This window comes from Bos taurus, chromosome 16, assembly GCF_002263795.3.
Source record: "Bos taurus isolate L1 Dominette 01449 registration number 42190680 breed Hereford chromosome 16, ARS-UCD2.0, whole genome shotgun sequence".
NCBI lineage: Eukaryota > Metazoa > Chordata > Mammalia > Artiodactyla > Bovidae > Bos > Bos taurus.
The window spans coordinates 3,165,023-3,180,796 of NC_037343.1; the positions used below are offsets into that span (position 1 = coordinate 3,165,023).

General features: G+C 45.7%; 1 protein-coding gene across 1 annotated transcript in view; it reads right to left on the reverse strand.

The window, feature by feature from the left end:
- The window catches only part of LEMD1 (LEM domain containing 1), a 30,690-nt gene extending 25,449 nt beyond the window's left edge, over positions 1-5,241 (reverse strand). The window contains exons 1-4 of the mRNA XM_015475034.3: positions 5,151-5,241; positions 3,788-3,907; positions 3,108-3,230; positions 258-328 (exon numbers count right to left, since the gene is read on the reverse strand). Coding sequence (XP_015330520.1) covers positions 258-328; positions 3,108-3,230; positions 3,788-3,869 — 276 coding nt within the window. The 5' untranslated portion in view covers positions 3,870-3,907; positions 5,151-5,241. The remainder of the gene's footprint in view (positions 1-257; positions 329-3,107; positions 3,231-3,787; positions 3,908-5,150) is intronic.
- Positions 5,242-15,774: the final 10,533 nt, after the last annotated feature.

Sequence of the window (15,774 nt, forward strand, 5' to 3'; positions counted from 1 at the left end):
GGACGACCGCTGGAGGGGGCGAGGGTGGCTATTCAGGGAGGGGCGGGAGACACTTACTCTGGGCCCTGTGCTGGGATGTGGAAATACTTTCACAAAACAGAAACCTGCATTAACAGGGGCTTTTTAAAACACTAGGATTTTACCGTTATAACTGAGTGTAGCGGACTAGCTATTTCCTTTGCTAAGACACATGAACAGTGCTATTTCCCATATTTAATACATGTGTAAAAGTATTCATGCATTAGAATTGTACATACATTTTTGGGTCCCTTGCTTTTTTCTGATGAGGGTGTGATATTTCGTTTCAAAATGATAGTGGCATTAAACTCTGGATGATGGGAAACAAAAGGAAAATCGGCCATGAGAACATACAAGCTAGCAAAGGGAATATACATCCATCACAGGAGTGAATCCTCTCAATCACAGGGCAAAAGATTCTTGTGAGGGGGAGAAAATTCATTTCGCCTTCTGAGAGCAGATTCTGCACTGGCCTTTGTGGAACACACAAGCACGCTGCGGGCTCCTCCCTGGGAGGCTGCAGTCAGCTTTGTGTGCCTCTAAGAGAACACGCTGCAGAGCCAGAGCTGGCTGCTCATCTGGGCGTGTTTTTGGTCTCGTCATTGCCCTTTCAAAGTGGCTGTGAGCCTCATGCATCTCTGATTGTCAAGACAGGGCAGAATTTGTCCCGTATTCAAAGGAGCACCCAGAGGAGGGAAGGCCTGGCCTGTGCTAAAAAGGCTTTAAAATCAGGGGAACCACCATGAGCAGAAACCGCCATGAGGTTGTTAATCAGCTCTCGGCTTCAGTTGGTGGAGAACTGTTTTGGTCAACTTGGAGCAACTGTGTGCTGTTGGACTTGCAGCTGAGGTTTTCTTGCATAGGATTTTACATGAGTCCTCTAAGTAAAAAATATTTGGGACGTTTGAAGAGGTTGTGAAAACTGAAAGTGGAGTCGCTCAGTCTTGTCTGACTCTTTGTGACTCCATGGACTGTAGCCTACCAGGCTTCTCTGTCCATGGGGTTTTCCAGGTAAGAGTACTGGAGTAGGTTGCCGTTTCCTTCTCCAGAGGATCTTCCCCACCCAGGGATCAAACCCAGGTCTCCCGCACTGCAGGCAGACGCTTTACCCTCTGAGCCACCAGGGAGGCCCCTGAAGAGGTTAGATCCACCGAATGCCAGCACAGTGAGTGAGAACAAGAAAAACCGAATCCACTCATTGATTGGACGACCTAATGCTCAGCCTCAGGTCTGGTGCTGCCCTGTCCCCTCCACCACAACCCCACCCCAGGACTGTGTGCTTCTGTGAAACAGCCAAGGCCGAATGTCCACAAGACCTCCTGAATTCCATGACAACCTCTGCATTCTAACGGCACCAGGGTCTATGAAACTCCTCCAATGGGCAGATTCAAGCGTCTAATTCAGACCTGGCCTTGAGAAGCAGGTTTTCTGCTTGTACTACCCACCGGCCATTGACTCTTGCTTTACAAGAGCAGGACTGAAGCAGAGCTTCCACTCTGATTGCCTGCAGTTGGCTAGTGTTGGGTGGACAGTAAAGCAATAGCAGAGCTTGCAAACCGAAGGTCCACCTCCCTCCTAGACCTCGCGTAAATGCACCTCTGTGGAGAACCTGCCTGCTGAGAACCAGGATGGCTTGGCTTGAGAACACAACAGCTTGGTTGTGTAGCTCTGACCTGCAGTCCTGGGCAGTCATGAGCAGTGAGCGTACAAGCCTTCCTCTCTGGAATCTTCTAGGCTCACCCTGCATTTCATCAGAGGGCTGGTCAGGTCCCTTCAGCTCTTGTCTCTGGCAGGGTACAGTGGTAGCCCCAGATCTGGATCAAGACTCTGAACACACCCCACCTCCAGAAAAACTCTGCAGTAGCCATTTGTCCTGAGGGACCCCCATGCTAACTACTCTGCTCAGGGGCCAGTGAGGTCCGTCCCCAAACTCTGCTGCCATTTCCATGAGGTCATGCCGGGCTCAGGGAAAGCCTCAGGGTCTGCACCACCAACACTAGGTATTCCAGGGGATTCTTCGGGGGCCCCAGGCATTTATTTGTCGAGTTCTTAATTTGAACTCTATGAAATTACCATTTTTTGTAGGTCAGACAGGATAAAAATGTCATATGTTCATCCTCATAATGGAAATTATGAGAGAAGTGTAGAGTGACTTCCTGCTGTGTGCACAGTATTGTTCCAGGACCTGGACACTTAGTGATAATGAAGACGGATGGGCCTTGCTCTTCGTGGCACATTCTATTGGGAGCTGATTTTCTGGGGCCACTTCCGAGCTATATGTTAAGCCGGCTACTTGGCCTCTCTGAGCTTCACCTAAGTATTGTGAGGGTTAAGTGAGATAATGTATACTAGGCCAGAAATGCATCGATGGCCTTCAACGAATAATAGTTCCTTTTATTTTACTGTGCTTCACATAGGACTCTAATCAATGTCTATTGAACAAAAAAAGCCTCAGAATGCATTGTGGGACTCTTAAAGCCCACCCCCTCAGAGCCTAAACTAGACACTCCTGCAGGAGAACTGTACCCCTGCAGCAGGGGCCCCTGAAAAGAAAAACCACGGATCCCAGAGTTCACCACTCCCTACCCACCCTGGGGCCTGGAAGAGACCATCTGTGGTCCACCCCCATGAAGTCAGGAAGGCAGGAGGCACAGGAGGACTTTGGGGAGGTACAATTTGGTTCATACGTCTGAATGGACGTGTCATCATTTAGTCTGAAGAAAATAACTGCCAAATTTATTGCTTGAGGCAAAGCAGAGGTTGAGACCTCAAAGGAGACTAGGAAGTTACCTGTCGGAACTTCTGGTTTTAGAAATCAAACACAGAGTTGGCTCTGATTAGTAACAGAATGTGCAAATTGACCAGTCCTTTCTCCAACAGTTCACCCACTGAGTCACTGGCATGACTGTAGATGTGGCGTTAATAGATTCCTTTTGCAGCCCAGGGGCCTATTTTTCGGCTCTGTGTGCAAACAGGCCACAGGGATATTTCACAGGTCACCTGGCATAGCATTTAAGGCTGCACAAACCGTACCGTAAAGGCGTGAATAAGTGCACAGCTGCTATCTACAGGTCAGCTTCTGATGGTACCTTCACTGTCGTCATTGTCCTGAGCTCTGTTCAGTTCTCCGGGTCCATTCTTCTTGGGTGGTGCACAGGGAGTTGAGACCAACAATTGCACTAGCTTCTTCTCATACACTTTTCTGGTGGAAGCTGAGCAAGAATGTGGGGAGCAGTTAAGTCAGTCTGTGATTCAAAATATTACACAACTTAGATTTTTATTCTTACATTATTGGGAAATTGTGGCTTTTACAGTAAGGTGGACCCCATACCTACTGGACTCACTCCTCGCCTTCCACCAACACTTAAGGTGGGCTTCTGTGGACTGGCCACAGAGTTAGGTGTCGTGGACATTGGAGAACAAGACTGACAAAGTCGTACATCCTATTTATGGGAAATACGGACAAGGACATAAACAGTTAACACGGTGCACATTCTAGAAATGTAAAAAGAGCCCAGGGTGATATAATCAAGAGTAACTCTCACGATTGTAAAATATCCATACTTTCTCTTCACTAATCTGTGAGTAAGAACTGGGTTACTTATGGTCTCTTCCTTCTATATGGTTTTCTGGGTTTTAAAATTTTTTCCTATTTCTATTTTAAAGTTTTTTATTGCATATGTTCCTTCCATTACAAATAATTTTCAGGCCTTTGGAGTTAGCTCACAAGTAATCGTTGAGCAGCCTCTAATAATTGCCGTATACGTACGTAGTATTGGGCCAGGTGGAAATCCAAGTTTGTGGAGTTCATTCTGTAATTCGTCATCACTCAGACACTTCACTTCCACCATGGTGACAAAAGTTGGGTCCCTTTTCTGACAGTGGAATCCTTGAGATAGCAAAACGTTAAGTTATAAACGAGACTTGTAAATGAGAACTAAAACTTTACCAGTCCACAGAAGTGTTTACAGCCCCAGCTCCCCAGCTGTGGAGGTGCAGAATCAATAAAGCAAAACCCACCATTTTCTGCTGTTTGTCTGTCATCAATCTCTTCTGGCTTAGTGGCCTCAATGCAAAGCTTTGGTAGGGTGTCACTTTCCCCAGTGTCTTTGGGGTTCAATTATTTCTAACTTTTCTACTCAACTAATGTAAGAAAAATCTTCTACACAAAATGAACAGATATTTCGATCACTGCTTAGGAGCTCTGAGTAAGACACAAGCTCTTAGAAGATAAGTTAATTAAATATGAAAGAGCTGAGAGAGATTTTTTAGTGAGTTAAATAAAAGTTATTTATCCCCGCCCTCCTTTTGATGAGAGCACAGAGTGTGCAGAGCACTCCGCTACTGCAGACAGTAGTCTTTTCACACTTGTAATTCAAGTCTGAACATAACGGACGGCAGTTTTTAATTAGCTGCCAACAGGCTTTGTAATTGCTGAATTGGCATTTGAAAAAAAGTCAGCTATTCATTCTCTGGCACACAAATTGATTTATATAGATTCAGGCAATTCTTGATATGGCTTTCCAAATCTGCAAAACCTCAGGTTCAATCAGTTTTATTTCATTGATCCCTGTATCCCCTAAAACTGACTTTCTACCTACTTAATCTGAAAAGACAGATGCATTTGTCAAATCTTTGTTTATTATACCTCATTTTTATCATGTTTCCAGTCTTCTTAATATTGCAGTGAAAATGACTTCAAGACAATTACTCAGCATATCAGGATCTGAACCAATTTTAAGTAATGACTTTGAACTTTATTTGTTCAATAAAGCTATACTTCGACCAGAGTCACATTCTGGCACATAGTAGGTACTTGGTAAATGTAAGTTTCCTTCTTTCCTATGTGTTTGGAAAGCTGAATTGACACTTTTAGGGCCGCTAGTAAATGACCTAATGTTATGAAAGAAAAGGATGATGCACCTCAGATATTTTTTAAACTGGAAGCTAGCTTAGGCAGATCCTATGACACTTGTTCCCAAGAACAGCTGTCTGTTATTTCACCACCTTCCCAAAAATAACCTCCAAAAGAGCCCTCATCAATTTCAAGTGACAGCAGACAATTGCTTAAAGGAACACCCATATGGAAGAAAAATTCAAATAGAATCCAGTTGAATGATTAACTCACTTACCCGTTTACATGGTTGTCTAAAGTCTCTGCAGTTGGGTAGTTACTAAAGCTGGGTGAGTTTCACCCAAGGATTTCCACTAGCAACCAATCCCTTTTTGCCTGTTAAGTATTATGGTAATCATAATACTGACATGTGACATCAGAAATCCCCCTGGCAACAGACTGATGTGAAAGTCAGATGATGAATTTAACCTGACTTCAAACAGAAAGGGGCACTGGCCAACTTCATAGGCCAAGTGCCATGGTAAAATATCAAGGGACGCAGAGAGACTGTCATGCATAGAAGTGAGAAGGGTCTGTTACCAAACCAAATGGTGCTCAGGAATTGGGAAGATAAAGGAGAAATCAAACAGACTCAAGTGTCCAGGCCATCATCAAGACTCACAGTAGTAGATGGGTAATTTGGCCATATACTCTAGGGAAAATGGGAAGGTAGAAGGAACTCATATTAACTTGTTAAGGAACTGCTCATGTAGGAAAAAGACTATTTTGGTAAACAATGTTTCAGAACTTTGATGGTTTTGGCCTTTTCAAAGCACTCTCATCTCATCTCATTTCACCCTCCGCACACTCCTGAAAGACCTCTGGCACAGATATTATTTATTATCCATATTGCAGAGGCTAGTTTTTGTTGTCGTTGCTTAATTTTGTTTAAGAGAGAACCCTCAGACTATTAGCTTGGGTATTTCAAAAAATACTGCTGAGACTTTAAAAACAATTATGCAAGACAAAATATAGCTTTGTGAAAACACAATGCCTTCATTAAATACCAGGGGTAGGAGGAAATCACTGGGAGGGCTTAAGAGGACAGTGGAGCCAGCCTGGCTAGAGTCAAATTCCAGTTCTGTGTCTTACTAGCTGAGTGCCCCTGGGTGGGCTAAGTTACTAACCTTACTGTGTCTCCTTTTCTTCATCTGTAAGACGGATGACAGTGGCACCTACCTCACAGGGCTGTTACGTGGATTCACTGAGTGCTTGGCATATGAAGTGTTTGGCACATGAAGTGCTTGGCACATAGTAAGTAGTGTATAAACGTTTTCTGTTGTTTTGATTTTTCATGAGCTCTATTGCAGAAAGTTTCTACAACCAATGTCTTTCTTAGAAGTCTCCACCCCACTTACACTTGCCCATGGGACTCTATCATGTCAACACTTTGCAGGTTCTGGGAAGGGACTGAACATCTCTGTGTGCATGGTCAGGGAGTCTCACTGAGGGATCCCAGACTGCGGTTCCAAGGGCTCTGGCTCCCAAGTCTGTGAATAAAACATCAGTTTCCAAACAAACATACAATGCAAACATTTGCCAACATCTGAACACTGGGTTTACCAAACAAAGACTTTGAAAATTGACACATGTGTTTCAAATCAAAGCAAATAAATGATAGGCTTGGGTTATTAGGATGCACAAGCATTTTATTTACATTTCCCAGAATTGCTTTAAACAAAGAAAGCAGCCAGCAGGTGGAACGGCTTCCACTGAAACAGACTCTTGGGAGAAAGTAGCATTTCTAAAATACTTTCTTGGTCAGACCTCTGGAGCTTAAAACAAGCTAGGCTGACAAAGAGTTTAATCAGATGGTATGATTGGGTTGACCCCCCTATTATTCGCAAACCATTCTGTCTGAAGCGTATGCATGATTCTATTCTCAGTGTTATTCTGTTTAAAATTTCCTGTGCTCTGCGATTTCCTGAAATATTTGATTTTTATTTTTACATCACCCACTTCCCTTGGTTTTATCTGTGAAGTCCCGGTCATTAGCTTGTTTTTTGTTTTATTCTCTCCATGACTGCAAAGATGTTTTATTCCATTTCTCCAGGGAAACAAGTTTTAATTGCCAATCGACTAGGTATTCAACATGATAAGGTATCTAAACCCTGAGAGCTTCCTCCTTTCATTAAAATGTAGATCCAATTTCTTTTCCCTTAATGCCACATGCTGTTATTAAACTGAAATAACGGAAATACTAAAAGCCAGATGTCACTTCAGTCTCAGGTTTGACATGGGGCACAATTTCCTCTCCTCAAGCTTAATCTGATGTTATTTACTAACCCCATCCTTTGGAAGAATGCACAATTTAAATGTAAATGCAATTTACATAGGGGAGCAGAGAGTAGATATGCAGTTTCAATTGCCAATAACCATTTGCAAAGGGGGAAATCAACTAAAGCAAGGATCAGCAGCTGTCAGGCTGAAGTCTGCATCACTTGCCATTCTCTCCAAACTTTCCTTCTAAAGCCAGCTGCCTCTGAGCCACAGCTATGCAGGTACAAGGAAGTGGAGAACTGAGGCATTTTCTCAGATATCTCAAGCTGCACTTACTATGGACTGAGGGACAAAGGAGGAAGTTTGTTTCAGTGAGCTAATCCGGTTGGCATCACTATTGAAATTATGAACTGACCAATTTCTTTCAACAAATATTTATTGGTCATCTCCTATGGGACAGACTTTATGCTTGGCCTAAATTAGGGAGACAGAGAAGAGAAAATACAAACATGCAAAACCCACAGTCCTTTTAAGGAGCTCATTCCCTTAAAGAGAAAAGAAAGCAAATAATATCAAGAAAATAAGATAAACTGTTAACAGAGTGCTCCAGGAGCCCAGAATTGGAAGTTTCTAAGGGCTGAAAGTTTCATTTGGGCTGAGGCTTCTAGAATAAGCCATAGTTTGCCCTGTAAAAAGAGAACTGGGGACCGTCATTCTGGGATGTGGTGAGCAAGAAGGAAATGAGCCTGGTGGACAGGTTGGGCCAACTTATGAAGACTTCTGTGGCCCATGCCAAGGAGTTAACCCTTCACCCCTATGCACATTTGGAAGTTCAGAAGCAGCGCATGGCGTGACTGTGTTTGACTCTGGGTTGAGGACAATGCATTTATGCATTTGATACAATTTCAGTTTGAGTCTGAGTAGAGAATGAGTTGGTAGGGCAGAGTCTGGAGGCCTCTTGGGGAAGTTATTACAATAGTCCAGAAAAGAGTTGACTCAGACTGGACCAGGCCAGTTTGCAGGAGGACTAGAGAGAACGACATGTGGTTTGCGAATGGTTTAGGAGCTGGAACAGACTGGACAGGATGTCTGATTGGAGGTTTCCTCTGCCTCCCTTGCACGGGAACTATTTCAGCCTAAATCTTTTGTCTCAGCCATGAGCCTACTTCTGGAGTTTGGTCTGCACAGCACTGACACTTAAATGATTATTCTTTGCTCACCTAGTCAACTCTTGATTCTTCACATTGCTTGAACGCAGCAGCAAAGCAGATAATCCATAACTCTCCGCTATTTGGCTTTGGAATTAATTACACTTTTAAGAGCAAATTTGCCTTCCTAATTAATCTTTCTTAGGCTAATATTAAAATTAACTAATATTCCTGGAGCCCGTGATAGTCGGGCAGGGGAAGAGGGGAGCAGGGGAGGGGAGGGCAGGGGAGGTGTTCAGCCTTAGGCTGTGAAGCAGGAGAAAGACACGCCACACCCACAGTCCATGTGGATCAGCCACAGAGGCCACGAGCTGCGCCTGGCTCACTGAGAGAGAGCTGCATAGCTAGAGACTCAGGTCCCTTGGGACATCAGTTACTGAACACCTACTGCACACCAGACACCCTGCTAAGACTGAAGATGAGAAGATGGGTAAGGCAGAGTGTCTGCTTTCAAAGAGCTGCCTCTTTAATGGGGACAACAGAGGACTGAACAATTGTTTAACCAAATGCAGTGAGGGCTCTGGCAGAAGCATCTTCTCCTCAGGAGAATAAGGCATGAACAAGGCTAACGGAAAAAAACAAAACCAAATTTCTGTGAAACAAAGAGAAGAAAGTTGCTTAATTGCCATTTTATAAACACAAAGCAAATATGTTTTTAATAAGATCGAGTGCATACAGTCTCTTCTTTCAGCCTCCAAGTTAGTAGATGCTGCTTATGTGAAGTAAGACAAGATGGATCGTTCCCAGTGGTTTTCAAGATACAATGCTCCATCCCCAAGGTTGCCTCCAAGCTGCTGCGGAGGCGGGTGGTGAGCACAGAGCAGCCACACTCCAGGGCGGTCAGGACGAGTCTGCCTCTGCCAGCTTCGCATGTTGGGCTCCTATGAAGACTGCTTTTAAAGGCAGAATTTCACTGCTGTGCAAAGTTAGGAGGCTACCCATCCACCCTGTTCTCTGTGCTGCTTCTTAAAACCGAAATGAATCTGTCCTCTAGTTCTCTTATGAAGACAAACCAGCCCTTAAATGCTGACAAATTATTATCTTAAGCACTCCCTTTCTGGTATCCTGTAGGTCTTGCATACGAGATTTATTGTGCATAACTAATGTACAAAAAATGTTGGATAATCTGTGGACAATAGAAAGAGATCAAAATGTGATTTTTGTCTTCAAGGAGATTATGTCTACATGAAGAAACAAACTCCAAAGACATAAGATTAAAAGTAAGAAGTCAAAGTTCATAATTGGATACCAACATAGTACCCAAAAATGTTGCAGAAATTCAGAAGCAGAGGGGAAAAAATCACCCCTGGTTAGGGGTGGGAGGTGTTCAGGGAGAGCTTCCTGGAGAAGGTGAAACTCTGACTGTGTGTGTGTGTGTGAGTCGCTCAGTCATGTCTAGCTCTACGACGCCATGGACTGTAGCCCACCAGACTCCTCTGTCCAAGAGATTCTCAAGGCAAGAGTACTGGAGTGGGTTGCTGGAACCTACGAAACAAGTAAGGTGTGGGTAGGCAGAAGCAAAAGGTTGGACCTTCCAGGCAAGGACAGACACATTACGGACAAAGAGTTAGAGTAGGAATGGGGATTAGAGCAGACCAGCTTCAGCAAAGGATTTGCTTTACACAGGGATGGACACGGTTGAACAAGAGCCCTAGGATTTCCTACAAAGGTGTAGGGCCCCAGGTCCCTTCTGCCTCCAGGAGCCTCCCATTCTGGGGCTCTCTGATGACAATGATGGGTTGTCCCTGGAGGTACCTGACTATAAGGAAGACTAATCTGACAGTGCAGGACAAGATGAACCACAGGGGAAGAGCGGCTGTGGGGAGGGAGACGTGGGGTCCTTCACCGTAGTCTCCCCGTGAAATGATAATAAACAGTAGCAAAAGCAATGGAGGGAGGCTGCGGACTGCCAGAGTCTCAGCCGGGAGCTCAGGACCCTCCAGAGGAACTTAGAGGCAAATGCAGAGCGATCAGGAGCCAACTCGGGCCAGGCTGCCTCTGCTTCTATCCTGGACCCGCCACCTACTCTAAGCTCTGGGATTCTGTGCCTTGGCTTTCACATCTGTGAAATGGAAATGCAATAAAATTACCTTCTCCGCAGAATGCCGCAGGACTGAGGTAATGCACTTCACGTGCTTAATGCACTGTTTTCAATAGTGCCCATGGTAAGGGCTCAGAAGTGTGAGCTGTGAGCGAAGCCCCGTTACTCTGCAGGGGCAGCAGCGGCCTCTTGCAGGGCTCTTGGTGGGGCGGGGACATGGCCTCACGGCCTCACAGCCTCACGGTCACAGCCCACCTCTCCCTGTGAATCAGGGGAAACTGAAGGTAGCTTGTCCTCCTTTAAGGACCTGCTTGTATATTTTGGAGATTAATCCTTTATCTGTTGTTTCACTTCTTATCTTCTCCCACTGCGGGCTGTCTTTTCACCTTGTTTCCAGTTTCCTTTGCTGTGCAGAAGTTTTAATTAGGTCCCACTTGTTTATTTTTGTTTTATTTTCCACTCCTTTAGAGGGTGGGTCATAGAGGATCTTGCTGTGATTTATGTCATCGAGTACTCTGCCTATGTTTTCCTCTAAAAGTTTTATATTTTCTGGTCTTACATTTATGTCTCTAATCCATTTTGAGTTTGTCTGTGTGTGTGTTGTCAGGAAGTGTTCTAATTTCATTCTTTTACACGTAGCTGTCCAGTTTTCCCGGCACCACTTATTGAAGCGTCTGTCTTTTCTCCCTTATATATTCTCACCTCCTTTGTCAAAGACAAGGTACCCATAGGTGCGTGGGTTTTCTCTGGGCTTTCTGTTTTGTCCCATTGGTCTATATTTCTGTTTTTGTGCCGTACCATACTGTCTTGATGACTGTAGCTTTGTGGTATAGTCTTAACCCTCTTGCACTGTTGGTAGGAGTGTAAATTGATACAGCCACTATGGAGAACAATATGGAGATTCCTTAAGAAATGAGGAGTAAAACTACTATATGACCCAACAATCCCACTACTGGGCATATACCCTGAGAAAACCATAGTTGAAAAAGACACATGAACCCCAGTGTTCATTGTAGCACTATTTGCAATAGCTAGGACATGGAAGCCACCTAGATGCCCATCGACAGATGACTGGATAAAGAAGCTGTGGTATATATATACCACAGAATATTACTCAATCATAAACAGGAACACGTTTGAGTCAGTTCTAATGAGGTGGATGAACCTAGAGCCTATTATACAGAGTGAAGTAAGTCAGAAAGAGAAAAAATATCATATACTAATGCATGTATATGGAATCTAGAAAGATGGTACTGATGTACCTATTTGCAGGGCAGCAATGGCAATGTCCGCATAGACGGCAGACTTGTGGACACAGTGGGGGAAGGGGAGGATGGGACAAATTGAGTGAGCAGCACAGAAACACAGGCGTTACTATGCGGGGATCTGCTCTATGACACAGGGCGCTCAAGCTAGCACTCTGTGACGACTTAGAAGAGTGAGATGGGGCGGGAGGTGGGGGATAGGGTCAAGAGGGAGGGGATTTGTATGCCTATGGATGACAATGAATTTAAATAAAAAGGCCAGTCAGGGATCTGCTTTTACTCTAAGGGACATTTGAGAGAGAGAGAATGCACTGGAGGGAATGGGCTCACATCACAGGGAGAGAGTGTTGTTCAGCGGAAGGAACAACTCACAAAAGAGAGACCAAATTTAATAAAAGATGAGACAAACCAAGATGAAGAGGGCATGGTGGGACATCCATTCCTGCCCCTAAAACCAAGGAGAGGCGAATTCTCACAGCTTGAAGGAGACTGTATCGGCAAGGGTTTGAAGACAGGCATAGAAAGATAATCAAGGTAGAAGCAAAGGAAAAAAGCGGGAGCATAAAACGGAACCAAGAACGAGGCTAAGAGAGATGGAAACCCTAATGGCCTAAATATCCTTTTACAGTCCTTGCAGGAGAAGCTCTAAGCTGACCCTACTTTCCAGCAGCCACACACACAGACACGCACACACACATCTACAATTCTACACTGGTAAAATGAAAACAGAAAACTGTTCCAGCAAATTCTGAGTCTTCCTGATGCTAACAAGTGTGGCTGTTTCACGGGGATCCTCTCAATGTGCAAAGCAATGAGGTGACTGCTGAGGGTGAGGCCGGAAGCCTGGCAGGGGCTGGAGAGTGAAGGGCGTGAGAAAGAGGAGCACCGAGGCTTTACCCTGAGGACAGTGGGAGCCACTGAAGGTTTTACAATTTTTTTTTTTTGCTTCCACAGTTTTCAAATTCAATTTACTTTAAACGGTCTCAAACAGTAGTAAATTACAAGCAAGTAAAGTGGAAGTATGATAAAATCCACACATACCCTTCACGCTGCTTCAAGAGTTGCCAGCGTTTTGCCTCACCAAAGGGCTCTGAGCAGAGGAATGACTCGGTGACACCGATGTTGGAGGAAGATGCCTCTAAACGTGACGGAAAGAGAAGAGCGGGGCAGGGCTGGGCTACCATGAGGTGGTGGCAAGCTATTCACTCACTGATTCATTCATTCCTTCAACAAACATTTCCACCACATGCCTGGCACTGTTCTTGGTGCTGAGGATTTAAGGGTAAATAAAGCAGATGGGGTTCCTGTCCTGCTAGAGCTTGTGCCCCTAGAGGGGAAAGCAGAGAAACAAGCAAATGGAGTGCAGGAGGGGATTCAAGAGTGTGACGATGAGACTGACAGGCGACAGAGAAGGACTTGGGAGGGGAGGGCCTAACTGCTAGAACGGGCGGCCAGGGATGGTCACGTGCAGCTGGGGCACCACGAGGGCGGCTGGAGAAGCGCCAGTGCAAGGGCGGTAGAGACAAGATCCAAGGGCGAGGTGAGACGAGATGACAGCTTGCACCAAGTTGCTGGCCGTAGAGATGGAAGCAGGTAGTTTCAAGGGAGATTTAGGAAGGAGAGCCCACAGGCATGGTGATGGGTTGAATGTGGGGGCGGGGGTGGAGAGTGGGGGGACGTCAAGATGACACTCTGGCTTGAGTTGAAGGAACAGTTCTGGCTTGAACAAGGGTGCCCATCACGGGGTCATGGAGGAGTGATGGAAAAAGTCCAGGTGGCCGCTTCACAGCCTTTCAAAATGACCTGGAAAGGTGAAGCCCCTTCCACCACTAGACCCAGTCAAGAATCAACTATCTGTGTAGCTTTAGGATGGGACAGTTCCTCACGCAATTCTGAGTGACCATACCCTCCACTCCAGCCCTCCAAAGTAGGACCAACCTGCCTTCACCCCCCAACCACTGACAAGTACGGAAGGACACTTCTGAGTCCAGCTTAGCTGGCCCGGCCAGCAGAGAAGGCTAAGGCCATGCCGCAGCCGGGATGGGACACGGCCTGGGGAAGGGGCGAGCACCGAAACCCCCAGGTGCGGCGGCCAGCAGCTGGGCGAGGCTTTTATCGCAGTAGCAGCGGGCCTCTGAAGCCATGTCACTGTCTCATGCCACCTTAAGGCTTCACTCATCTCAGCGTCCCTTGTCTCAGGCAGGGATGAGGGCTGAGATTTAAAGGGAGCAGGATTTTGCTGGGAGGCAACATACAGGCCTGGCTGGAGGGAAGTCTGGAATTAGAACACAGTTATACCCTTATCTGTGAAAGTGCTGCACTCAATATGCCAGCAAATTTGGAAAACTCAGCAGTGGCCACAGGACTGGAAACGGTCAGTTTTCATTCCAATCCCAAAGAAAGGCAATGCCAAAGAATGCTCAAACTACCGCACAATTGCACTCATCTCACACGCTAGTAAAGTAATGCTCAAAATTCTCCAAGCCAGGCTTCAGCAATATGTGAACCGTGAACTTCCTGATGTTCAAGCTGGTTTTAGAAAAGGCAGAGGAACCAAAGATCAAATTGCCAACATCCACTGGATCATGGAAAAAGCAAGAGAGTTCCAGAAAAACATCTATTTCTGCTTTATTGACTATGCCAAAGCCTTTGACTGTGTGGATCACAATGAACTGTGGAAAATTCTGAAAGAGATGGGAATACCAGACCACCTGATCTGCCTCTTGAGAAATTTGTATGCAGGTCAGGAAGCAACAGTTAGAACTGGGCATGGAACAACAGACTGGTTCCAAATAGGAAAAGGAGTACACCAAGGCTGTATATTGTCACCCTGTTTATTTAACTTATATGCAGAGTACATCATGAGAAACACTGGACTGGAAGAAACACAAGCTGGAATCAAGATTGCCAGGAGAAATATCAATCACCTCAGATATGCAGATGACACACCCTTATGGCAGAAAGTGAAGAGGAACTCAAAAGCCTCTTGATGAAAGTGAAAGTGAGAGTGAAAAAGTTGGCTTAAAGTTCAACATTCAGAAAATGAAGATCATGGCATCTGGTCCCATCACTTCATGGGAAATAGATGGAGAAACAGTGGAAACAGTGGCAGACTTTATTTTTCTGGGATCCAAAATCACTACAGATGGTGACTGCAGCCATGAAATTAAAAGACGCTTACTCCTTGGAAGGAAAGTTATGACCAACCTAGACAGCATATTCAAAAGCAGAGACATTACTTTGCCAACAAAGGTTTGTCTAGTCAAGGCTATGGTCTTTCCTGTGGTCATGTATGGATGTGAGAGTTGGACTGTGAAGAAGGCTGAGCACCGAAGAATTCATGCTTTTGAACTGTGGTGTTGGAGAAGACTCTTGAGAGTCCCTTGGACTGCAAGGAGATCCAATCGGTCCATTCTGAAGGAGATCAGCCCTGGGATTTCTTTGGAAGGAATGATGCTAAAGCTGAAACTCCAGTACTTTGGCCACCTCATGCGAAGAGTTGACTCATTGGAAAAGACTCTGATGCTGGGAGGGATTGGGGGCAGGAGCAGAAGGGGACGACAGAGGATGAGATGGCTGGATGGCATCACTAACTCGATGGACGTGAGTCTGAGTGAACTCCGGGAGTTGGTGATGGACAGGGAGGCCTGGCGTGCTGCGATTCATGGGGTTGCAAAGAGTCGGACACGACTGAGCGACTGATCTGATCTGATCTGATCTGATCCCCTTATCCAGTGACTTGAGCATGATGAACAGATTAGAAAGGACATAAAAGGCGGCCTCTGAAGACAGCTGGGCAGGGGAGGGGAAAGACCCGAAAGAGCAATCTAGGCAGGAGATCACAGTGGTTAGGGCATGTGTCTGTTCTCGAAAATGACTCCACTCTCTGGTGCCGATTTCTGGCTATCCTCTGTCCTTGCAGCACCTTGTCCTAGAAGGGCCTTTCTTTCCAGCTATCAGGGGAGGGGGGTTGGCAGGGACGGCGGTGGGGTCATCGTCTGGGAATGAATCCTGGACAGCAGGAGGCTGCTGCCCTGACTCCTCGTCGCCCTCATCCGTCACCCAGCGAGGGCGGCGGGCAGCCAGGCTGCGGGCTGCCTAATGAAGACGGAGAGGCGGCTCCGGCTG